This window comes from Musa acuminata, chromosome BXJ3-11, assembly GCF_036884655.1.
Source record: "Musa acuminata AAA Group cultivar baxijiao chromosome BXJ3-11, Cavendish_Baxijiao_AAA, whole genome shotgun sequence".
Taxonomy (NCBI): Eukaryota; Viridiplantae; Streptophyta; class Magnoliopsida; order Zingiberales; family Musaceae; genus Musa; species Musa acuminata.
Window position 1 is genome coordinate 7,579,537 of NC_088359.1, and position 17,706 is coordinate 7,597,242.

General features: G+C 37.5%; 2 protein-coding genes and 1 long non-coding RNA gene across 6 annotated transcripts; 1 reads left to right on the forward strand and 2 right to left on the reverse strand.

Moving 5' to 3' along the window:
- The first annotated feature begins 4,662 nt into the window (after positions 1 to 4,662).
- Positions 4,663 to 10,312, forward strand: LOC135653174 (deoxymugineic acid synthase 1-like). Of its 2 annotated transcripts, none has more exons than XM_065174797.1 (4): positions 4,663 to 5,196; positions 9,332 to 9,575; positions 9,653 to 9,832; positions 9,920 to 10,312. In XM_065174797.1, the coding sequence occupies exons 1-4, from the start codon at positions 4,670 to 4,672 to the stop codon at positions 10,133 to 10,135; spliced, it is 1,167 nt and encodes a 388-aa protein (XP_065030869.1). In that variant the 5' UTR covers positions 4,663 to 4,669; the 3' UTR covers positions 10,136 to 10,312. The 2 variants fall into 2 exon arrangements, with proteins under 2 accessions (XP_065030869.1, XP_065030870.1); XM_065174798.1 differs by having other exon boundaries at positions 4,666 to 5,139.
- Positions 10,313 to 12,386: 2,074 nt separating this feature from the next.
- LOC135653175 (protein Barley B recombinant-like) lies at positions 12,387 to 14,541 on the reverse strand. Of its 3 annotated transcripts, none has more exons than XM_065174800.1 (3): positions 14,094 to 14,541; positions 12,708 to 13,734; positions 12,387 to 12,626 (listed from the first exon to the last, which is right to left on the reverse strand). In XM_065174800.1, exons 2-3 carry the CDS (start codon positions 13,595 to 13,597, stop codon positions 12,611 to 12,613), a joined length of 906 nt encoding a protein of 301 aa, XP_065030872.1. In that variant the 5' UTR covers positions 13,598 to 13,734; positions 14,094 to 14,541; the 3' UTR covers positions 12,387 to 12,610. The 3 variants fall into 3 exon arrangements, with proteins under 3 accessions (XP_065030872.1, XP_065030871.1, XP_065030873.1); XM_065174799.1 differs by having other exon boundaries at positions 12,708 to 13,739; XM_065174801.1 differs by having other exon boundaries at positions 12,387 to 13,739; positions 14,094 to 14,540.
- An 894-nt stretch (positions 14,542 to 15,435) lies between these two features.
- Positions 15,436 to 17,029, reverse strand: LOC135652694 (uncharacterized). Its single transcript, XR_010502177.1, has 2 exons — positions 16,509 to 17,029; positions 15,436 to 16,263 (listed from the first exon to the last, which is right to left on the reverse strand). It is a non-coding gene; the product is annotated as an uncharacterized LOC135652694 (long non-coding RNA).
- Between the last annotated feature and the right edge of the window lie 677 nt (positions 17,030 to 17,706).

The following is a 17,706-nucleotide window of genomic DNA, read 5'->3' on the forward strand; positions in this document are numbered from 1 at the left end:
GAAGGAACTCATGAAGTGATAACTGAGATTGTAACACGTTAGTTTAACGTGAATTGCTGCATTAAATACTTGGAAAGTGAGGATATATATATATATATATATATATATATATATATATATATATATAGAGAGAGAGAGAGAGAGAGAGAGAGAGAGAGATGTCCATCCACAAACCACAACAACATGGTTACTTTGCTGGAGGTGATGCTGAGATAAGGGGTGAAGTGCATATTTAAAAATATTTTTAAAATATTAAAATTTAATTTAATAAGAAAGATCAAATCAAATAGTTTGAGTTGAGTAAGTTATTGATTAGATCAACCCATATAGTCAGATATAACACATGTGGTCAAATATAACCCAGTTTAAGTGGTCAAGTATAATCCAACCCATATGATTAGGACATGACTCGATCTATATGACTAGGTACGACGTAACTTATGTGGTAAACAATGACCCAACCTATATGGTCAAGTATAGTTCATCTCATTGATTAGGCATGATATAGTTCATGTGGATAGTATAGTCTAACTTATGTGGTTATGCATGACCTAACTCATATGTTTAGGCATGACACATCTCATGTGATCAGGTATAATCTAACTCGTATTATTAGACATGACCTAGCCTATGTGGTTATGTACGACACAACTCATGTGGTTAATGTAGAAAAAGCTAGCCATGAGTCATACTTATCAAAACTCATTTCGGCTTAGTGAATAATAATTCACTCGACTCATTGACTGCAGATGTACTAGGCCACTACGCCGTAGTCCCTAGACGATACAAGGGAATCCAATCCTTTGGACCTATCTGTCCTCAATTACTGTATATCTATAGGTTCTCATCCATCTAATATCCTAGAGATCGTATACCGGACATGATGCTGTCAGACTTATATAGTTTCTCCTCAAGTCTTGTTCTAATTGAATTCTCTCGGAGAACTCTTTCTCTCTCAGTCCGAATGACCCTAGCAAGGAATTTGTTTGAGCAAGGGCATATATAATATTCTTCTCATGACACCAAGAGCGAATGATCCTTTATCGACACTTAATAGCCCTCGTAAAGTTGATTGCCACTCTTGATGACCAATTATATTATATTTGAAACTTTCAGATCTATAAATCTGGTATCAAAGAGTGGAGTACTCATACAGGACATCCTTGGTGTCTCAAGTCTAAGGACTAAATATACAACTAAGATAACGAAATCGTTGTTTGACAATAAGGCATCATCAACCATCCAACATTTTGTGAGCAGATCAATTAGTGAACTCATTCTCCAATGAGAACTTACACTCTATCCCTAGTGTCCCCACACAAATAGCTATGAGACCAATCGCCTCCATTATATGGACGAGTACATATATATATATATATATATATACAAAGTGATAAAATGATAAATAATATAATAAGTTAAAATAGTACATATCATGCCACATATACCATCACTCACATGATTAACTTGTACGACACCTATGACTAGCAACTAGGTATGATCTAACCCGTGTGGTTAGGCATAAGCCAACCCATGTGGCCAGGTACAATGTATAACTTATGTGGTTAGACATAACCCAACCTATGTGGTCAAGTATGACCCGACCTATGTAGTTAGGTATGATGCAATACATGTGACATGGTATGACACAACCTATATATCCAAGTACAATCCAACTCATGTGATCAAGTATGATCCATCTCATATGACCAAGTATAATCTTACTCATGCAGTCAAACATAACCCAACTTATGTGGCTAGACACAATGTAATTCATGAGCCAAGCATGACCATATTCACTGATAAAGTTCAACCCAACTCGGAGTGAGGTTCAGCCCAATCCGTGAGCTAGGCTCGCCTAGTTATGCGATTGGCGTTAGATACATCGATGCCTCTCTATCTAGTCCATTGTCTCTCAACCCAACCTATTACTTGGGACAAATATATGTGACACACTTGACCCATTTAGACTCGAGTGGGTTGGTTCGATTTAGATTAGTACTATGCGACATAATCTAATTTCCTCTCCCTTTATTAGTTTGAGCTCGTTAGTTGACTAAATCAAACATGCATGATCGGTTTAACTTGGTTCAAAGGTGATTCCAAACTAACTTGACCGATTCAAGTCTATTTAACTTAATTAAAATAGAATAACTCTAAATTAGACCAGTCTAGGGTGATTCTAGACTAGTTCTATAAGGATTTGATGTTAGTTTCGTTATGTCCTGATTGAATTGAGTTTGGTTAAAGTCAATTAAACTATTCCAAATAGGAATCATGGAGAGATCAATATCTTTTATCTTTATAATTTGATGAACTTATAAATTTTATATGAGGGTATCATTTAAAAATAATTTTTTAAATATTAAATTAATAAAATTAATATAATTGTTACCAAGTGGTCAATATTAGAAGTATAACATGTGAAAGCAACTACGGGTCCATCACAGCACAGAGCCACTAATGAACATTATGTGAGCTAGTCATACATCAAACATAGTTTTTTATAATATTTTATAATATTACTTCTTGGATGCATATATGAATAAATGGATGAATATAAATGAATGATCATGGTTGACTCTATATCCTTATCTAGGGTAGATAGGACAATCTCCTTTGGGGATTAGCAAGTTATTAGACATGATGGTTAGACGGTTTGTCCATATATTATTAGGAGGAACATGTCACCGCTTGAGAGAGTAAGAGATATCACTTCATCAACTATTGGAAGTGCGATATAGATTATCTCTATTTATTGTTGGGAGGAATTCATCCTGTAAATTATCTCTCCATTCGTTATTGGAAGAGTGCACCATCGGGTGTGATGTATGTCTTTATTATCTTATTGTTACGTATGTGTTGAATCTGATTGATGTATGATTTTTTTTACTGTATAATAATTATCATTATTTTTAATATATAACATTTATAATAAATTGATATATTATTATTTCATATTAAATTATTAATATTTATATATGTTCACAAATATTTAAAATTATTTTTTTGACTTTTGAAGGTTTCTGTTGTATAGTTATTGATATGTTTTTATACTATATTTATTTTTAAAATAATCTATTATTTTATAATAAATTTGAGGTTTGGGTAGTTAATCCTTTTCGTTATTTGAAATCCTGCTACGAAAATATAAATTTTTTAATTAAAATTATTTATTATTATAAAAATAAAAAAAATTAAATTTAAAATATTTTTTATTTGTAAAGTATGAATAACGAAATGAAGATGTGACAGGAAGACTGTTGCTCAGGTAAGAAGAACAGCAGCATGAATCAAATACAAACATCTACAAACAATGCACTGCAATGTACACAGATCTGCTTGAGGTGGGTGCATGAGCAAGGAGACTGTGTGCTGGTTAAGAGCTTCAACGAGAGGAGAATGACGACGGAGAACCTGAAGATACTATAGTTGGGAGTTGGACGAAGAGGAGAAACGCAAGGGACCCATGCTTAGATTTTGTGTAAGATGAGGGACCCTACAAATCTCTTGAAGAGATTTGGGATGGTGAGATCTAATTATTGGGAAAAGAAATCTTTGTTAGCTCCATTATCTCATGTTGACAATAAGCCATGAATTGTGGAATCTGGAGCAATGCCTTGCTGTTCTCTTCCTATTCAGGTGCACTACTCTTGGGGCCTCCATTTAAAGAAACATGAATTCAGCATCTCTACAAGCTTGATACGGTTCACTGTTACATTTTCCTACTGGAAGATGCAATTCATCATCTCTACAAAAGGTGGAGAAGTGGTCTTGAATAGAGAGAGAGAGAGAGAGAGAGAGAGAGAGAGAGAGAGAGAGAGAGACGATCATCCATTGGTAATTCCAATGAGACGAGTAACCCATTAATCTTGTTTAACTTGAGCTTTTTACCCAAATTACTTCGACTCAAAAAAATAATAGTGTTTCGGTCGTATACCTGATTTGATGATACAAGACGAAAGTAATGTAATAGCAATCGAACAAATTGCTTATATACTTTATAATAAATTATCTAAATCTTTATCGATCAAACCAGTTAATATTATTAAATTATATTATGTTTGTACCAAAGACTTGTTGTGCACAATTTAAAATGGTATTATTTCCTGCTTGAAAGTTTAGCATCCATATGTAATGCATGCGATTGTGATGTTCATCTTGATATGACCATCAGCTTGATAACCTCATGGATTGATTGCATGGTAAGAATTCAAACAATAACGATGGATGTGCCCAAATTGCCTTCTTTGACATCCTGTCGTTGCGATAACTCTTGAGATGGACGACGACTGAGAGTACGAAGATCCAACTAATACTACCGAGTCAGCTTGCTATTTTCTTGATCCCAACTGGAAGGAAAAGAATCAATCAGTTTTTACAATCTGTATGATGAATTTGCCAGTAGCAGAGTGACACAGAGGTCTCCTCGAGACTCCCAACTCTAGCCGGGGGAGGTTCGCGTGAAACAACATATTTGGGCTTTCTCTTTATATGGTCCAATAATCCAAGTCGTCATCGCTTACGCTGCAGGACTTCAAGAAGTCAACCATGTCGGGGAAGGTGGAGGAATCTTATTGGGTTTTGATGTAACTCAATCCTTTTCTTTAATGATATAAGGAGAAGAAAAATTGGAATTCTAACCTTAATGATGAGATCAAATGGCAATATGTGGTCAGGCTACGTTCGAGGAGGAGCCGCCACACGTCAACCATGTGCTGCGGCAAAGGACAATAATTACTTGCTCTCTCTCTTTCTCTTTCCCCGCTTCTGTGAAGCCCTAATGGTTGCAGTGTTTGTTTGCGTGTGCATCCACAACGACGACATGGTTACTATTCCGGAGGTGATGCTGAGCTCGGGAGCGAAGCCCATGCCACTCATCGGCCTGGGCACGGCGGTCTACCCCTTCGCCGCATCCGAGACCATGCGAGCAGCCATTCTACGCGCCATCGAGCTCGGCTATCGCCAATTCGACACGGCCGCCCTCTACCGGTCCGAGGAGCCGCTCGGCGAGGCCATCGCCGAGGCCGTCCGCTCCGGGGCCATCGAGTCCCGCGACGAGCTCTTCATCACCTCCAAGCTGTGGTGCAGCGACGCGCACGGCCATCTCGTCCTCCCCGCGCTGCAAAGGACTCTTCGGTACCACCCCCATCACGCCATGTTCCCATTCCATTACGCGCTGCAAAGGACTGTTTGGTACCACCCGTATTTTTTTAATAAGATTAAATTCTATAGATGAATCATTTTTAGTTTAAAATATATTTTAGAAGATTTTAAATAACATTAGATAGAGTTATAGAAATTAAAATTTTTTATATTTTATATTTATAAATATGTGACATAATATTTACGTCAAGTTGAAGATATATAAGTATTTTTCTTTTTGAGAAGTTTAATTAATTTTTTTCGTCTTAGCTTCTTTTATTATTTTATCTTATCTCAAGCTAGTAATACCTTGTTATTACTAATTGAGAAAGAGTTATACTCCATGTGATCCTCTCTTTCTTCACATGGTATCAGAGCCACAAGGGTGGTAATCTATGTTTCAAGATCTCTTTGATGAATAAGATACCCATCTTTCGACTATAAAAAATTATGGTCGAATTGATGTATTTGGTATTGAACTTCTCAATCAGTCTAACTATAAGATCCAAAAGATTTGTTTGAAGTTTTATCTTATAAGAGAAGGTCTATGAGATATGATTGGTGACAATGCAACAACAAGACTAGAGACTACAAATGGAGATGTCATGAAGAGATGAAGGACTTTAAATGCAAAAGCTGAATTTATATTAAAGAGATCTATTTCTCATGATTTCTTTGAACATATTATCCATTGCAAATTAACTTAAGAGATTTAGATACATTGATCAACAAAAAGAATATTACTTGCTAATTTGACAAATACTATCTAAGGTGATTTCTTAATTTCTTAATATTTTTTAAGATTAAAAATTTATGTCTAGAGATTAGATCCAAATGAGTCTATTTCTGATGCATAAATAAAATATTATATTATTTGTGGTCTTTGAAAAGAATATATTCTTTATGTTACATCTATTCAGGGATGAGTTCAATAACCATTCTTAGTAAAATTAAAAAAAATTTCTTGCTTCTAAGAATCCCTAGCTCGTCAAATAACGGAAGCTTTTATTTTAGGAGGTGATGGAGATGTCCTTTTTACAAATAAGAAAAGTGATAATAATAATGATAAAGAGAAGAAAAATGATGTTGACAATAAGCAAGAGTCTTCTTCAAATAATAGTACAAATTGAAAGAAAATCAAGTATTATAGGTGTGGCAGGTTAGGCCATATTAAGAAAAAATTATTGTGTGAAAATTAAAGATGAAAATATTATAAATAAAGAAGATTATTCTAATGCTACTTATGAAGATCGAGACAAATGCTTTATAGCTGAAACTACTAAGACCATGATATCTATTAATTTTAAAAATGATTAGATTGTTGATTCAGAATGTAGTTATCATCTGTGATGATAGCACCAAATTCACTAATCTTCATCAATATAAAGGTAATGATGCAATTATCATGACAAATAATACTCTTCACTAAGTGGAAAAGAAAAGTGCTGTCATAATCTCAGATAAAGACAATAATCCTATTACATTCAAAAGTATATACCATGTTGTAGGTATAAAGAAAAATTTCTTCTCTATTGTAGAAGCAATTGATGTTGAAAATTATATTCTTTTTTGTCCTAACGAAGCTAAGTTTCTTCACAATATAAAAGAATTAAATGTAGATATAGTACATATTGATAAAAGGGTTATATATTTATATATTTTATCAGCATCAATCTCTTATATTGATAAGATAAGTACAAATGATAGTGCATTAATCTGACATGCTAGACTTGGTCCTATAAATTTTCTTAAATTAAAGATTATGATGCAAAAAACCTTAGTGAATGATCTTTCTAATCTTATTACTTTTAATAGTAATAAAGTTTATGAAGATTATCAATATGGTAAGACACACAAACAACCTTTTGACAGATAATATGTTCTTGTTCTATACTTCTCTTTATTGATGATTTTACAAGGTTTATTTAGGTCTATTTTTGTTAAGAAAAAGTCATAATTTTTTTTAAATTTTAAGAGTTCAAATTAACAAATGAAAGTGCAAAAATTAAAAGATTACACACCAATAATGATGGAGAGTTCATTACTATTAAAAGCAATGAACTCATTACTTTATGCAAAAAGTATAATATCAAAAAGGAATTTACATATGCAAATACACCACAACAAAATAGCGTGGATGAACGAAAGATTCGACATCTTGTGCAAACTAAGTGTTGATCTCATGCAAAGAATTTACCCAAATAGGCAAAAGGTGTGACATATACAACCTATATTATTAATCGAATTCTTTATAGTTCAATCAATTTGAAGTCTCCAGATAAACTCATATTTGGTAAGAAATCAAATGTTAAAATATTTTAAAGTATTTAATTTTTCCTACTATATTTATATACTAGACTCAAAGAGAAGGTCAAGAAATGCATCTTTATTAACTCAGAGATGTTACAATCACTCCCACTTAAAGGCTTGACGTCCTCATCAAGACCCAACATAACCCAGATCAAACCCTAGCGTGGTGGCTCCACGCCGTGACGAGTCCTCTGACTCCGTCGTCGGTTCTGATACCAAATATAATGACTCGGGCTTGATGGGCTAACTGGCCTATCAACTTCGTTTAGTCTAAACCACTGACCAAAATGCTTAAGCTGAAATTGATAGTAATACACTCATCAGACCCTTTTAAGTCAATCTTAATGTTGCCCACTTTCAATGTGGGACTAATCAGGGATGTTACAACAAACACATTATTATGTGGTATCTCAAGATATTGTGTTTGATGAAATTTCTTGTTATCATCTTTCACAAGTAATTTTTTTAAAATATCAACCACAATAATAAAAGTGATACATGTTCAAAACCTATAATTGAGATTCCTTTGTCGCTCCCATTGATTTTGGCTCATCTATATTTACTCATATTATTTCTTCGTTACTAATGATAGAGCAAAGCGATAGGGAGAGTAATGATGTTCACAAAGAGAAATTTTCAACACTGAGAAGATAAAAAAGAATAATTATCAAACAACACCGAGAGATTGAGATAATGGAAACATATATCATTATTTCTCTTATAAACCAATTAGTAATTTTGAACATATTTGTGTTAAGGTGTGGGAGGATGCAATAAATGAAGAAATGAATGCTCTTTATAAATATAAAACTCAAGATCTTGTGTCAAGGCCTATTGGTTTTTATGAGAAATTTGGTGCTATTTTTTATTTGCACAAGTCTATTCTTGAATTTGGTCGTCATATAGATATTGTGTCTTTTGTACGAAGTCCAGTTAGAGATTTCAATAGTTTTCCATTTAGTAAGTTTGGATTAGGCTCTGGGTCAAGAGCTATTTCTGATAATCCTAAAAGTTTTTGGATAGAACAACTTAATTCAAGGATTGGTGATGAAGAAGGCAACACAACGTCAATAGCTATGAAGAGAAAGTTGCTACGGACTCAAAGAAACCCATCTGCGCTGAAACAAGTCAGAGATCAAATGTTTGTGAAGTAGAAGGTGATATAAGGGTGAAAGGAAACTCTTATACCATCTTCTTATAGCCTTACTTGACCAGCCAAGAATGGAAGATCAAACCTTTCACCTGAAAGCATGACCAAGTCACCATTGCCCATGTAAAGGAATTGACAATCAAGTTGTTCGTTCAGTGGGTTCATGGGGAACCTCTTCCACAACTTCACCGACATGCTAATCCCTCTATTCATCACTTCCTACCGGTTCAATGGTGAGGTTCAGTTCATTCATTATCATCGACGTGAAATCCTAGTGACTAAGCAAGTTCAACTTGATTTCAAAACAAGTTAGGACTTATTTTCAAAATTATATTTTAAGGGGGAGTGTTAAAAAGTTCAAATATCTTTTGGAAGATCATAAATTAATATTTTATTTAGATAAAGTTTTAGGTATAAGAAATTTTTAGTTTAAAATGTATTTTTTAAAAATTCAAATAAGATTAGATAGAGTTATAGAGATTCGGGACTCTTGTATTTTATGTATATAAATAAGTGATATTTAGAAAAATTCAAGTCTCAAATATTCAAGTTAAGACTAAAAATGGTTCAAAATCTATAAGTATTTTTTTTTAAGAAGTTCAATAAAAATTCTTTTTTCCTTCTTTGATTTCTTATTATATTTGGTTTGATCTTGAACTGCAAGTATCTTACTAGAAAGGGTTACACTCATGATCCTTCTTTTCTTCCGTACTGCTTCTCTTGCAGGAACCTTCAGTTGGATTACCTTGATTTGTATCTTATACATTGGCCTGTGAGCACAAAGCCGGGGAGGTACGAGGTGCCGATGCCGAAGGAGGACCTCCAGCCGATCGACTTGAGCTCGGTGTGGAAGGCGATGGAGCAGTGCCAACGACTCGGGCTAACGAGGTCGATAGGCGTCAGCAACTTCTCCACCAAGAAGCTGGAAACATTGCTCTCCATTGCCAACATTCCCCCTGCTGTCAACCAGGTGAGAATGCATTCCCTCGACCCAAAGAACTTAGTTCTTGTTGGAGCATGGTGAGGGAAGTGTTATCCGTGGACAAGGTGGAGGTGAACCCGCTTTGGCAGCAGCAGAAGCTGAGAGAGTTTTGCGTGGCCAAGGGGATTCAAGTGTGTGCTTACTCTCCCCTGGGGGCAAAGGGAACTATGTGGGGCCAAGACTGGGTCATGAACTGTGATGTCATCAAAGATATAGCTGCAGCCAAGGGGAAGACTCTTGCTCAGGTAACATAGAAACAGCAGCATCATAGGCAAAGAAGGATCATGACCTTATTATTACGATCAAAACACTGTTCCGAATCATATGCACAGATCTGCTTGAGGTGGGTGCATGAGCAAGGAGACTGTGTGCTGGCAAAGAGCTTCAACGAGAAGATTCTCCTGGACATCCTGGATTGGGAGCTGAGTGAAGAAGAGAAGCGCAAAATCAGCGAGATTCCACAGCGCAAAGGATGCCTAGGTTTGGAGTTTGTGTCAGATGATGGACCTTACAAATCTGCTGAAGAGCTTTGGGATGGTGAGATCTAGTTGTTTTGCTGGGAAGACGAATCTTCCTTAGCTGCATCATTTCATGTTGTCATCAAGCGTATGCTACGATTCACTATCAGATGTATGTGCTTTAATCCGGAGGTATCAAGTGATGCTTAATGTGGCACCAAAAAAACCATTAAGTTCTTAGAAAAAGGACATGGAAAAGTTTGCTGTCGTTTGATTGAGAACAAACAAAAGCTTTTAGATGACAAGACAATGATCAAAGAATATAACATGGTATCGGAGTGAAAGATTGTATGTTCAATAGCTAAATGGAATGACACTGATAAAAAAGAAAAAAATCTAACACATTGAATTTATTGAATGAATCTTCTGGGATGTTGTCGAACCACTAGGTTACATGGTCGGCCGCCACATCGGATTATAACTTGATCCCCATTTGAAGCTGCTAAATTTCGGCTTGGTGCAAATGAGTTTGCCAAAACATACTCTTAATAGACACAACATAAGGAGTTCAAAGAGAGCAAAAGAACATTACAATGTACAAGGTGGTCTGATGAGGGCCAGTAGCACTGCATTTCGTCCCCACACTTTATGTTGGTACGGAGAAGAAATGAACTCAAGAACTATTTGATTGCATCCAATGCCCATGATATATCTTTGTATCAAACTGATTGTCTTGATAATGACAAAGAGAATTACAAGCCCTACATGGCTCTAAACCATCTAAAAGTGTACTTCAGATGGAAGAAAATATACGACATAACATGCAAGAATTCTCATTAGATCAATGTTACCATATGTACTTTCGAAAGCCCAAGCTAATACATTTCCGCATAAGAAGATACCAACCGAAAAAACGAGAAAACCACCAACAAAGACAACTACATGCCCAGTTCAACCAAACATGAGCATAGCATACAAATAATATCAATACATAATTTCCACAGGATAGAGTAAAAAGTTTCCACCCTTTAAGTCCTAAAGCGAACGCAGAGTTAAAATCGGAACCACTCTTTGCTCTATGATCCTTAAAAATTACACAAGAAGCTACACAAGCCTCTGGCTTGATGCTATAATTATAGCATTTGAAATTTCCTCGTATAAGTTCTTTACCTATAGAGCTGATACACATGACCTAATGTATCTGTGTAGAACCCTTAAAACAAAAGAGTACCATGCTTTCCAAATGAACATGAGCAATTTTTTACAACTTGGTAAAATTTAAATTAACTTTGGCAACATAAGTACGATGCACATACATCTATTCCATCTCGAGTTTGATTTCTAATAATTATTCTGAAACCATTAACTCGTGTTAAGGAATATGTGTTTGTTGTTTATGGAAGATCATTCCACTTCAATGCATATACATAGGTATATATACATATATACATAATATACATGTATATATACATGTATACATGTATATATACATGTATACATGTATATATACATGTATACATGTATATATACATGTATACATATATATATATATATATGTGACTTCAAACCATATGCAGACAGTGCCGATTTGAATAGGTCATGCTTATTTTAATTGAAAAGGATGTTCGTAATCTGAAACTCTCACCAAGTTCTGGTTTTGGGTTGAGTCTGGATCAATCGTTACAACCAAAACAATCATGGCCACCAGTATGGATCAAACAAGACTGCTCGTGCCACAAATACTGGCTAAGTTGATCATTACTTATTTCGATGAAGTGAACTTCAAATATATATTTCTATTAAAACTGATAATCCCCAATCTGTATTAGTTAAAACAAGTAAGATCTTAACCAGAATGGCTAAAACCACTGTCAAAACTGAAGATAAAACCAATACTAGAAACATAGATATCTGTAGATATGGAAACTAATCATAGTCTGCTTTAAAAGCAAAATAGGTTAAGCTTCTTGATATAACAGAACACAGTGCAAAAATGTTTGAGCACAAGTTCTTCACAGCAAGGTCTACCAATGTTTTTCCTACCAGGAAATTATAAATGTCAGCAGAAAATTCCATTATTATATTGATCATCTATTAAATGTTTTTCTTGGAATTTAGTGGAACTAAAGCGACACATACATATGAAGCACCTAGGCCTTTGGACGATCGCAGAAGGTGGCCTAAATTACATTAAAGCAATTGACTTATAAGCGATCACTCGGTGCTATCAGCATCTAATTTGAAGCACTTAGCATGGTTAAGAATAAATACACAGAACATTAAGAATCTACAACAGGAAAATAACCATAAAACTTCATAGATATAAGGCAACCATCAAAGATAGAATGCCAAAACATTCAATGTACTGGACTAAATCATTACGAGTATGAAGCAGGTGATGATGATTTACAATTCATTAGATGAGAAAACCATAAGATCTAGGCAGCACTATTCGAACTACAAGTTTCAGTGACCAGGGAAGAAAGCAAGTTGCACATATAACCCCAGTGTGTAAACCTAAAAAAGCATGTTAAGTTGGCAGATACGAGAAAATTTTGCTCAAACTTATATCGAAGGACCTCTGCAGGACACAAAGTAATAACACCATGAAAACAATGATCCAATGCAAAGGTAGATTGATAGAACAAGCCAACATCTTTACCTGATAGTCACAAACTTGTTGGTACCATGCTTAGCCCAGAATGTCCTCAAGTCAATTGGATTAGAAAGGTTGTACCCTTCTCCAGCCAGCTTCTCCAGCACCTTCTTAAATGCACCCTGACTCATTTTTCGGCCAGCAATGCGTGCCCCCCGCCTCTTCGTGCTCATCGGAAGGGGATATATTGACACACTGGTGGTACAGCACGCTGACTGCCACCCTCCAATTCCCCATCGGTAGCACTGTTGTTGCTTTCCGGTGCAAGAGCAGACTGGAGTCGGAATCCTCGACATGTCAAAATTGATCCCGTTAATGACCATGCCTGTGCTCTTCCTTCCAGACTTCCCATGTGAGGCTGAACCATTGGCAACCTCATCTTTTGGTGCAGTGACTTTCTTAGGCTTCTTCGTCTTTGGGGGTTTCTGCGCACGACTCCTGGGCGTCTTCTTCAAAGGAGACTCATTTCTAACTACGGTCTCATCTGTCACTGGAACCTTGTCATCCTTGGGCTGCGGCTCCAGATGTTGCAGCATCTGGACGTTCTCGATGGTGGGGGGTTCAGGGAGCACGCTATAAGTTGGGTGGTGTTGGTGGCTCGTTGGCAAAATGTGGAGATTCTTGCTATTGTTATTGCTATGGCGCATCAACCCGTCTCTCACATAGTCATTCTTGCTATTGTCGTTGCTATGGTGAAACCATCCATCACTCATAAAGTCCACTGGAGCTGTTGGCTCCGGAATGCTGCAGTGCCGATGAATGAACCCAGCATTCGACAAAAGGGGCTTGGCATCCTGCTCCACAGTGGAAGACATGAGCCGCAGTCCAAGGTTTCCCTTCGACGACGGCTCATAATACCCCCAGTTCCGGATGCCCAATCCACCATCGTCATCCATGGAAGCGGATGATAGAAGAACCGAGGAGAAGTCCGACGAAATTGCTGACTGTACCAAACAAGAAAATTCGAACTTTTATACCGATTCGATCAACCCATCGGACGACACATTGGATTCATCTCATCAATGCCATCAACCTCCCCTTCATGGAAAGATAATGAGAAATGGTAAATCGATGGCAAAGTAACCAAAGAGCAACAGAAAGGCAACATTTTTTGTAGAAATCTCAACAACAAAACCCGATCAAACAACCAAGGAAAAGACCAAATGCAGGATATAATCCCAGCAACAACGAACCCCGGCAACCTGCGTTCCCCGATGCAGAGGGAAAGATCGGACTTTTAGGGTTCCTAGCTCAGATCTTCTCAATATAAATGTTCAGAAGTAGGCAAAATCTAGTGGAAAAACCGATGGCAACACGGGAGAATGATAGTCTCGCTCGCGTCCACAGAAAAAGAAACGAAACCCTTTCACTTGCAAAGATTCAGAAACTTACCACGGAAGCAACGATGAACCCAGCAGTCTGCGTCCCCGGATGCAAATGGAAAGATCGGACTTTTAAGGTCCCAAGTTGAGATCTTTGCAATGTAAATGTTCGCAAGTGGGCAAAATCTAGTAGAAAAACTAAGGAAAGGAAAAATCTTTTTCACTGGCAAGGACAGAGAAACAAACCACAGAAGAGAGAGAGGGGGGAGAGAGGAGCTCTCCCTCTAGAAATGGGAGGAAGACAGAGAGGGCAAAAGATAGGCTTTTGATCGATCCAGACGGCCAGAATTGTAAACCAAATGTTGGTATCATCATAAATGCAGGTGTTTCGTTTGGACTGAGGAGAGATAACACTGGAAGAGGGGAGGTGGTCGGACGGTCCCCTGTTTTGGCAGACCAACTTGGACTCGCTCCCCCACCCCCCTTCCTCCCCATTCTCATCCATTTCCTGACACCCTGAGAAATAATTGTTTTCTCCCAAGTTTGCCTTTTTCTGGTTTGCTAAAATCATGTGAATATTACAGCCAAATGAATCCAAAGCAGCAATATTATATATCTTTTTCTTTCCAAATCAAAAAGTAAGCAAAGATGAGCTTCGAGTCCCAAAATCTTACTATCAACCCTCAAAACATTCACGTCTTCGCAATGTCTAAAATTTTCTTTGGTTAGCATAAAATATTAATTTTCTAAACTAAAATTTTGAAATCAAATCTTTATTTCTTTCAAAAAATTAAATTAAATTTAAAAAAAAAAATATATATATATATATATAATATAATAAATATAAAGAAAGTTCAAAAAAAAGAAAAATTTACTTAATTTACTGTCATTTGTTGAGGTTGAGTCTGACATAAATGAGTTCATTATTATTATTACAATTAGGATTCCGTACGGAAGAAGGTGAGAGGAGATATTAGTGGACCGTTTGACTTTTGATTGGACGGCTGTGATTTGTTTACTGTCAACGACGCGTCGGCAAAGCGGCAGTTTTCCTGCAGTTGTTATGTCGAACTATTTCGTGAACGAGTGGGGAGATGGAAGATTCTCCTGCTCAACATCAAGCTGACAGGCTTATCCTACTAATGAAGCGAGAGGAGGAAGGAACCACAACAGGTTGCTGTCAAGCATCGTATGGTGATCGGTTGAAGAGCGCACTCTGCCATCCAACATCATCTCCCAAAGGCAAAGATTCTCATTTTGACCTTCGCTTTAGAACATGACCACATGGTGGGGATCTTGCGTTGCCACTCCTTTCTGATGTTCTTCTTTGATGAAATATTGTTCTCATCTTTTAACTTTTCCTTTGTTCCGAGAACAATTCCGAATGATCATGATTTCAATTCATCAGAAAATTTAGTCGGCGGAAGTAAATTCTTTCTCCTGGAGACGTATCATCACACCGAGAAGCATAGAATTATTGTTCATGAATGACATCAAGAACACACAAGCTTTCGGAGAGAAGATGCCAGCTTATGCGCTTAGAGTCTGAGAGCGAGATCGGGTTCCTCTACCGGCTGCTGATCCCCTGTTGCCACATCTGAATCCTCCGCCGGTTCTGAACTCGAACCTGCCATCGGCCTAAAGCTTCCAGGCCAACGGAACTTCGTCTCCTCATCCTCCAGGAAGACGGGCCTCGGCTCGAGCAAGCTTTTTCCACACCTTCTGCTGCTGCGATGGATCTCTCTCCACTTCTGATGCACCGATGAGTGTGCTTTGATCTCCAGTGACCGGAGAGCAGATCCATGAAGGGGCAAAGACGCAATGCTGGCGTAACTGCGTGGAAGAAATGCATGCGAACTCAGTGCCCTCTTCGCGAGCGTTCGTTCCCTCTTGTGAGCGTTCTGATGGCCACCGAGGGCTTGGGAGCTGAAGAACTTGCGTCGGCAGTAGCCGCAGGAGAAGACTCTTTGTGAACTCGGTGCGCTGCCGCCTTCGCTTGTGCTCGACCACGGAACAGCTGATGGTGCTGTTGGACCTGCGTTGATGGTGAGGGAGGGATTGAGAGAGAAGGGCGGCGGAGTAGGAGAAGACTCTTGGCCACACATATCGGAAGCCGCTTGACTGCTTGCTTCTTCCAAGACATCTTCTGATGATGGTTCTGGGTTGGAACTGTTCATGTTCGGCAGAAATATTGTCGATGAGGCTTAGGCCTCCTTCAGCTGCATAAAGGCATTGAATTGCTGCCAAGAATGAAGTAAAGCTTGGAATGAATGATCCATCGAGATGGCAAGAGGAAACGAAATAGATCTGAACAGGTAGCAGCACCCAGCAAACGGAAAAAGAAGACACAAGCAACCAAGATTCTTGAGCTCAAAACATTCAAGAACACTCAGAATTGGACCAGAACAGGCATCATAAATACCCAAACTCCAGTGGCACTCGAGAAACCATGGTAGACAAATGGGCCAAGGGAACGAGCAAGTACCGATAAAGGAAAAGCTGCTTGATGCACCCTCGGCACTTCCCTGCGGGAAATGGCCTCCTCCTGTCACAGAAAGAAGAAGATGAGATCAGAGGTGGCAGAACAAATGGCAGTCTCTTTCTTGTGGAATTTTGCCGTCCCTTTAATAACTGAGATGCTCTTGTCATCTACATCTCGCCACCACCAACATGGCAACATGGATCACTTTAAAGGGATACACAAGCTATCACTTGGATGCACACAAAGGGAAGGGAATTGGAGTTCCTGCACAAGCAGAGACATTTGGCTTTTGGATGACACATGATATCATCACAGGCACAAGTCCTGAGGCATCATTCCATTTTTCTACTTGTTTATCCTACACCACCACATCCATTCACTCGGCCTTTTCCTGTGTTCATGATCATCTGTAATATTTATAGTGTCTTTTGAGTTTTTTATTTTATATATACATAAGAGAAATGGAGTTGTTCAGATTGTAGGAATAGGAAATGGAAAATCTATTTCCTCTCTGTGTGTGTATGCATTGCTTGCAAAGAATGTGGTGAACGATTTGTTTTCATGAGCCTTTCTTATCTCTGTCCTAAAAAGACCACAAGAGCATCATAGTTCATAGAATGTTCAACATAGAGATGCTACTACGATTCATCTTGCTGTCATCTCTCTCGATGTGGAATGAACCATCAGATTGACTTCTAATCTTCGACAGTACTTTGAAGTCAGTCTTCTCCGTGGCTTTTATTTTCCTGAAAGTTAGTCTTTAAAGGAATTTGCATTCTCCTCAAAGAAGCCCAAGTCAAATTGTTTACTCCTTCGAGCCTTTCTTCGACTTCTAAATGCTAATATTGATTTGCTTTGGAATATTGTTAACATATTTCCCTTAAATCAGTCAAAGCTGTCCTAAAAGGAAAAGTTATTGGTCAACATTCACTTGTTTATCCGTCAGGTGAACAAAAGTTCAAAAGGAAAAGTTATTGGTCAACATTCACTTATTTATCCGTGAATAAACATTCACTTGTTTATTGGTCAACAAAAGTTAAAAGTAGATTATTCAGGACTATCTCCTTCTATCACTCACCGGACAAAATACTAATAGGAGGACGTTGAAGTGGTTACAAATTGTTCTATCTAAGATCAGGTATAAAAGCGAATCTCCGATATTACACTGGAGGGCTTTCTTCTTAAAAAAAAAATACTATAC

What these genes read in the sequence shown, in the direction of transcription:
- LOC135653175 (XM_065174800.1), bottom strand. Translation starts at nt 13,597, where the DNA reads ATGGATGACGATGGTGGATTGGGCATCCGGAACTGGGGGTATTATGAG.
- LOC135653174 (XM_065174797.1), top strand. Translation starts at nt 4,670, where the DNA reads ATGTGGTCAGGCTACGTTCGAGGAGGAGCCGCCACACGTCAACCATGT. An exon ending in GCGCTGCAAAGGACTGTTTG is followed by an intron (nt 5,197 to 9,331) that starts GTACCACCCGTA and finishes CTTCTCTTGCAG; the next exon opens with GAACCTTCAGTTGGATTACC. An exon ending in TTCCCCCTGCTGTCAACCAG is followed by an intron (nt 9,576 to 9,652) that starts GTGAGAATGCAT and finishes TCCGTGGACAAG; the next exon opens with GTGGAGGTGAACCCGCTTTG.